General features: G+C 41.1%; 1 protein-coding gene across 1 annotated transcript; it reads left to right on the top strand.

Annotated features, from left to right (window-relative positions):
* The first annotated feature begins 436 nt into the window (after nt 1–436).
* cept1b (choline/ethanolamine phosphotransferase 1b) lies at nt 437–7,515 on the top strand. Its single transcript, XM_010789658.1, has 5 exons — nt 437–804; nt 2,574–2,871; nt 6,127–6,301; nt 7,133–7,280; nt 7,370–7,515. Exons 2-5 carry the CDS (start codon nt 2,675–2,677, stop codon nt 7,513–7,515), a joined length of 666 nt encoding a protein of 221 aa, XP_010787960.1. The 5' UTR covers nt 437–804; nt 2,574–2,674.
* The last annotated feature ends 429 nt before the right edge of the window (nt 7,516–7,944 follow it).

The following is a 7,944-nucleotide window of genomic DNA, read 5'->3' as shown; positions in this document are numbered from 1 at the left end:
ATACCTCATCCCCTTTAGGTTTCCTGGATTGATCTTGACTATATATTATTTGATCCCATTGACACTATTGCTGTTTGACATGACGTTACACTAAACCAAATACATTTAGAGAAGGTCTGTCTTGAGACATGTATCACTTTCTAACTAGGAGAGGGGAAAATGTTTGCCCCAAACTATATTTGACCATTTAACTGCTGCATTAATTTGTATGTTGGACAGGACGGAGATAAAAATGTGTTTAACTAAATCTAAAGTAACTAAAGCTGTCATAAAAAATGTAGTGGAGTAAAATGATAAAGTTGCATTAAATGTAAATATTCAACTGAAGTATGAATTACAGTAGTTCGACTCCACCACTCCTCAGAACTTCTTCTACCATAATACAGTTTTTTTCCTGTGGACACCAGAAAAAAGCCTAAACCATTAAACAATTCAAATTGGACGTCCCTTGCTTTTGGTGCATTTTAAACTTCAAAATCCGTGCACAGTTTCATTTTAGGAAAAACAATGTTAAATTGAATTTCTCCTTGAATAGCCTGGGAGACCAAACTCAGGGCCTATGATGATTAGAACAACGCGAGATTTCTTTGATGGCTAACGTGAACTGACGTGAACTAGCTGCAACAACCACTGTGACACCGGTACTGGTGATCCACCTCCAGCTGCAAATCGTCCCTCCGGTGGTCTACGTCTGATAGAGAGAAACGTATAAACTAACCACCCACAGAGGGGTCCTGTCTGCTGGCTTGAAGCGCCCTCCTTGCCCCTCGGACTGTCCGCTGCTCTCGTCCTTTAATCGGCCAGGTCAGTCGGTGTTACATCCGTCATTTAGCTGTCTCTGGGGTTAGCTCGTCAAGCTAACTTCAACTAGCCGCACTCATCAGCGCAGGTGTCAAGAGTACACTCTACATTCATCAATATTTTTAAGAGGCGATGATATTTTCATTAATGATGGTGTGAATAAGTGATAATAAGCCAACATGAAGCAAACTATTTAAAAATATTAAAGTGACAACATTGTCTTCCGTAGCTACCAGCTAATGCTAATTTTCAACAGTAGCAATACTGGAGGAAGCAGCTAGCATGCTAGCATTAGCAAACCGCTGGTAGCAGGTTGTTTTGCTAACGTCAGTAGCTCATGTGTTGCTGACAGTCACAATAAATGGGTTAGTACCACGGACACGGTCCATCAAGTAGATCACACACTGTCTTTGGTTGTTACAGTTGGCAACAGTTATCTGAATAAACCCTGTCAATGTCTGCAGATAATGGGGTCTTATTTGGTATTCATGTGTTCATAGTTGATATTCATGTCAGGTACTTAGTGCAGTCATGTGGTTAGTACTGTAGTATACACTGATGTAAGCCCTGGTGCTAACAATAACACGTGTGTGTTCAGGGCAGTTTCTGATCATTTTGGTGGTGGAGAGTAACTAAGTATATTTACTCAACTACTGTACTTAAGTTCAATTTAGAGGGACCTGTACTTTACTTGAGTATTTACATTTTGTACTACTTGATCCTCCACTCCACTTGATTTCAGAGGCAAATATGTTCTTTATATCCTACTACTTTTTTATTTAATTTGATAACTTAAGTTACTTGAGTGATTTAAATTATAATTGCAAAACATGTTCACCACTAAATAATGATGTATCATTAGACATGATTCATCTGGATACGTATATGTCCTCTTTATATACAGTCTTTATTGGTCTGTATATCTAGATGTCAAAGCATTTGCTGTACTTTTGTATAATTTTCTTTTTTCAATGTTTTACTTTTATGTTTACACTGGCATTAGTAATTTGAAATAGTCATGTACTTTATCCACCCCCAGTGACTAATCTCTCTCGCCTGATATTAGACTTATGTTTCACTTGTTATTATAATATATAAACCAGTGGCAGACTTATTATCAGACTTGTCTTGGGACTGATCTGAACCGAATTTTAATAATGGGTGCTGATCCTGACGTAATGAACTAATCAGTTCCATATATTGATCAAGCTGGCCTATTGTCGTGTGTTTAGCTCTATACAGTGTTTAATGGTGCAATTATAAGCACCATTAATCCTAAAATATTGTAGCACAAATAAATAATATGTTGTATTACTTAAAGCTCATTTTTTATTTTTGTCTCCCAGAATTATTTGAGATTGAGGTACAGTTTGTGCCGCCAAAACGTAACATGAGACAGTCTGCAGTCTGAGGAGCTAGTAGCAGAGGGCTTACTCAATGTGTCCTTCGTTTGGAAATATTTTATTCTTGAAATACAGAAAAGCAAGAGAGCAGCTTGTAATGTGTGTACATCAACATCCTGAGCGGCTTCTTACAATAATGCTAATTTAATTTAGCATCTGCAAAAGCATCACGTGAAAGAACCTCAGGAGTTCATGCTCGCCAAATACTAAATATCTGTATCTGCACATATTAAAATGCAGGTATTGGTTTAGATCTGACAGAAAGTATAACAAATAATCATCAGATTAAACAATGATGAAACGCTCTTCAAATATATTTTCACGGGACAGTATCGTGACAGTGGTCTCTTGTTTGTACGTATTTTGCAGCCTCATCCAGCCCCACTGTGGATCTTTAGCCCCTCCGGCAGGACAGTGGCAGAGGCGGAGCCAGAGCCATCGGGGACCATAGCAGCAGGCAGCAGGGCTCCATGAGCGCCACGGGGCAGCAGCAGCAGCAAGGGGGGGGCCTGCGTTCTCGCCGAGGCCTTGGCCGGGAAAAGGACCCTGGGCCGGGCCTGGGCATGGAGGCGGCCTGCTGGCTGGCCCCCGGAGTGCTGCGCAGGCTGATCGAGCTGCCCACACCCCCCCTGTCCCGACACCAGCTCAAGAGACTGGAGGAGCACAGGTGAGTCAGCTGACTGAGACGCTCAGGGAAAACCTTACACCAGGGGTCAGCAACCTTTCTGATATGAAGTGCCTTTTAAAAAAATAAAAATGTGATCAGTGTGCCAAATCCACATTAAGATCACTATGACACGCACATGCCATGGCATGACCACCCAAACAGAAAGATATGGACACAAGATGTGTGCATATTATCATGGTCCTCACCTCCTCTAGTGGGGTCCGGGGGCATGCTCCCCCGGGAAGATTTTTTTTTTATATTGAAGTTAAAAGCATCAATCTGGTGCACTTTGAGAGCAACATTAGGAGATCTATGGATACAGCTCTCAACACCCATATTAGACCCCCCAGAAAAACGCGATCCTGCGATCGCAGAATTTACCACATAATCAGCAAAATGGCGCAGATTTTTAAAAGGCCGCATATTTATCAAAAGGCCGCATAATCCCCGCATTTTTCCACACAAAGTTGAGAAAAAAAAAGTTAACTCGTGAAGTAGTGATGATGATGACGCGACGTCATCAGCTCGCGCATCACAGAAGGTAAAACAACACCGTAGAAGTGAACGTGTGGAACTCCACAGCGAGAGAGAAAACACCAAAGATGAAAAAATCTGATCCATCTCATTTACCCGTTGAACATTTCTGCTAAAAGACCGACGCAAAGCAGTAACCCCGATGTCTTGCACGAAAGTGGGGGAAACTTAGTTCTGACCCCGTGCCATCTGTGTGTTGGAGCATAAGTCTTAGAGAAAATCGACGGTTGACGACCCACTTTGATTCATTCAACACATTCGAAAAATGCTTTCTGCTGCTGCAGACAAGAAAAGCCAAACCAACTCAACGTTCACCGAGGCATCAACCCTCCAAAACGCCTTTCGAGGGCTACGAGAAACGAATGTGAGTAGCCTACAAGATTGAAGTTGGTCAGACTATACGAGAGAGTGTCCGTCTGTGTGTGTGTGTGTGAGAGAGAGAGAGAGAGAGAGAGAGAGAGAGAGAGTGTGTGTGTGGGGGTGTGTGTGTGTGTGTGTGTGTGTGTGTGTGTGTGTGTGTGTGTGTGTGTGTGTGTGTGTGTGTGTGTGTGTGTGTGTGTGTTCGTTCAGACCTGATGTAAGGCACCAGAGGATCCACATGGTTCAGCACCACGGCTGTGATGTAAGCAAATTTTACTGCATGAAATCACATAAAAACCCCGCATGTTTAATAGAATAATCAAGGATTTTAGCCCGCCTTTTTGCTGGAGGCTCTACCATATGAAACGGAACTGTAAACAGATTTACCGTAATTTTCGGACTATAAGTCGCACCTGAATATAAGCCGCAGCCGCAGCAGCGGCATACCACTCTCGGTTCCACTTTTACTTTTGCGCGCTACCTGTCTCACTCTTTTCCGGCCTCCAGCTTTTCCTGCTGGAACCCGCCGCTTAAAGGGTGGGGGTCCGCGGACCGGCCATAGAGCCCATAGAGTTAAAGGTGTTGGCCGTTAGCTGTAAAAATCCATAGATTAGCCGCACCGTTGTATAAGCCGCAGCGTCGAAAAATAGGGAAAAAGGCGCAGCTTATAGTCCGAAAATTACGGTACTTTTTCTTTACGGATATTTTACAAATCACTCCCTTTTCAAACTCTATTCTTGTTTATTAATAACAACTTTCTTTTACCGTCATATAGTATTTTATACCTGTTTTTTATTTATTCTCTTTATAACTATAATGATCGTATAAAGGTGTGCCTTTACCTCACTCAGCTGAGGTTATCAGCCTCTTAGTCTGACAGATGAGCTCTCTTCCACCTGGTTGTAGAAAAAGCTCTTTATATTCCTTAGTATAGCTAGCTAACCGGATGCAATAATCCCCGGTACCGCTCTCTCTTGCTCGCTCACACAAAATACGCTCGTGCCACACACGCAGGGCCGAGCTTGAATGACACACAGAGACCCAGAAGTAGTTGTAGGCCTACTGTAATGTAGCATATTATTTTCTATGGCGTTATTGTATGATCAGTATGACAGACAGGGACTGACTGGGACTGAAAATCAGCCTGGGAATCTCATCCAGCCCAGCCCATGTGAACTGTCAACGGGGGGAGGGAACGTTGGACCTAGTGGCCCGATGGCCAGTCCGCCACTTGATGGCAGATGAACAGATCACCACTGGGCTTACAACTAAAGACACAGCCACACAAAAACTGTGGCATGTGTACAGCTCTGTGTACTACAATTTTGGAAGTGCTGGAGCGGCGTTCCGTGGGCCAGGCCCTCCGTCAGCACTACACCACGTTTTGACACGTTAGGCTCGTGTTGTGTTCAAGGAACCTGTCCTTGGCCAGGAAAAACAGGCAGTCGCTTGTTAATTCTGTTGCGGTCTAAATTTCTTAAATGTTTTGTTTCCTTCTGCGCTGTGTTGCGTGCATGGCTTCCTTCTGCAGGTAACGGGGAGACGCGCTCTGGCGACGGTCTCGTTCAGGATCCGAAAATACAATTTAAATATTTTAGGGTTGCCGACCCCTGCCTTACACTATAAGTTGGATTATTATGTATTCCGAAGGGAAATACTTGTTCCAGAGATTGCTAAAAAATGAAACAACATGGTAATAGAACTTAAAAACATACCATGGTTGCAAAATAATTAAATAAAATTCCAGTTTCACAAGTAGGTTTCACAAATAGGATACATTTAGTCAAATAATTTAAAACTTAGTTACTGTTTGAGATTGATCATTCTCAACCTTTTTTTTTTATGTTTCCGATAATATAAGAAACTTATCTGATTACATAGGGTATGCATACCAGTATTTGATTAACATTCAAAATTGGCATTATACAGAAAACATTAAGAGACCACTGCAGAATGATCAGTTTCTCTGGTTTTTACTATTTATAGGTATGTGTTTGAGTTTGTTTGATTCTATAAACTACTGAAAACATTTCTGTCAACAGACACCGGAATGGAATGGCTGCCATACATGTAGAGATTGAGATTTAAGAAACATTTGGAGTGTTTTTCCCCAGAGCTGTATGTATTCAGAATAGTTGTACAGTTGTTTATTATAATAAACTATATAACAATTGCAGCTTTGAAAATTGTAATCTTTCCTATAGCATTTCAGTATTAAAACAAGTTATGTTCCATCCCTAATACAAGTTAGTTTTATTTGTATTCCACTGCTCTCATCACGACTCCTATATTGTGTCACCATCATTATTTCTGATAAATCTCCGGCGTAAATCCTCTCCTGGCTGCTGTTCCCCCCCACAGGTACAGCAGTGCGGGGCGCTCCCTGCTGGAGCCGCTGATGCAGCGTTACTGGGAGTGGTTGGTGGGACGAGTCCCCGCTTGGATCGCCCCCAACCTCATCACCATCATCGGCCTGGCCACCAACGTCTTCACCACCCTGGTGCTCATCTACTACTGCCCCACGGCCACTGAACAGGTCAGGGTTCATCTTAAAGCATTTTAAATGTTAAAATTAGTAATTCACTCCAGTTGCTTCTCCATATTGGATTTGTATCTGTAATGATACTGTGAATAAAAAACAAAATATTATGAAAATCAGCATGAAAGGTAGCTGCAGGAAGGGTTTTAATGTAAAACATTTGCAGTAGGTTTTTGTGAGTTTTTACAGCAAAGGAGAATACATTAGAATAAAGCCATGAATAAAAGCATGTTTTTGTGTTGTTTAAAAGACACTGAAGGAGCTGCAGAGTTGATGGAATATAAATTGGCATTAAGAGCAAATTAAAGCAGATGAAGAAAAACTATTGCCATTATGTTGTAATACGAGACTACATATTGTTTTGAGTTTCTTATACTGTCAGAGTAGTCTTTTCCTGGTTTTGAGGCTGCATTCCATTATATGTGAATGTGCTTTCTGAACTTACTGGACTGTCCTAGCTGTTATACTATTCGTCTTTACCCACTTAATCATTAAATCCACTTTACTGATGATTATTTATCAGAATTTTCTCCATGTGTAAATAATTTGTGAAGGAAAAAAAATCAAACCATACATTATTGTCCTAATATCATCATTGAGATATTGATCAGAAATATCGTGATATTTTTGTTTCTCCATATTGCAGAGCCCCAAAGCACATCAGAAACAGGGAGGTTTTACTTAATTAATAACTTAATTCAATAGTTGAGTATCAATATCTTAAGGCAGGTATAGTATCAAGTAATTCTTTTGTCTGGGTCACCTGATCTGAGATCTCTTTTACCTGTTATGTGCTTTGAGTTTGATATGAATGTGCGTGTGTTTCAGGCTCCTCTCTGGGCGTACCTGCTGTGTGCGGTGGGTCTGTTCATCTACCAGTCGTTGGACGCCATTGATGGGAAGCAGGCGAGACGCACCAACAGCAGCTCTCCGCTGGGCGAGCTGTTCGACCACGGCTGTGACTCCCTCTCCACCGGTCAGTTCTCTCCGGCTGGACTCTGATCCACTTTGTCTTTATTCTGAGACTCGTTCTCTAAAGCTGACTGTGTTCATGTGTGTGTACAGTGTTTGTGGTGTTGGGAACCAGTATAGCCGTGCAGATGGGCACCAACCCGGACTGGATGTTCTTCTGCTGTTTCGCCGGGATGTTCATGTTCTACTGCGCTCACTGGCAAACATACGTGTCAGGAACGCTGCGCTTCGGCATGTAAGTCAAGCGGCTTTTTATTTGTTGGTTTGATGGTTTAAGTTATAATGTTTTCCTTTTACCCGAATACCTGATTTTAAATGATTTAAAAACATATTCTTTTCTTGTATTCAACAAAAACATATAACATGCACTATTATTAACTTTGTCTTAAATTGTATTATTCATTTTACATTTCAAATTAATAACAGAAACACTAAGGCATTATATTATATATTTAAATACCCACAAAATGAAAACAATACAATTATACAACAACAAATCTTTCTCTTAGTGTATTGGTTAAAAATACACACAGTAAGAGAAAATAGAAAAAAGAAGCAAACTCCAATATATATATATATATATATATATATATATATATTCTGTTATTAGACATTAAAACATATATGTGTGGGGGAAACTTCTGTGTAGCAGTGCAAGAGGAGTCACC

Source organism: Notothenia coriiceps, unplaced genomic scaffold (assembly GCF_000735185.1).
Source record: "Notothenia coriiceps isolate Sejong01 unplaced genomic scaffold, NC01 NC01_scaffold00033175, whole genome shotgun sequence".
NCBI classification, from domain to species: domain Eukaryota; kingdom Metazoa; phylum Chordata; class Actinopteri; order Perciformes; family Nototheniidae; genus Notothenia; species Notothenia coriiceps.
This window is presented reverse-complemented; position numbering and strand designations above follow the sequence as displayed.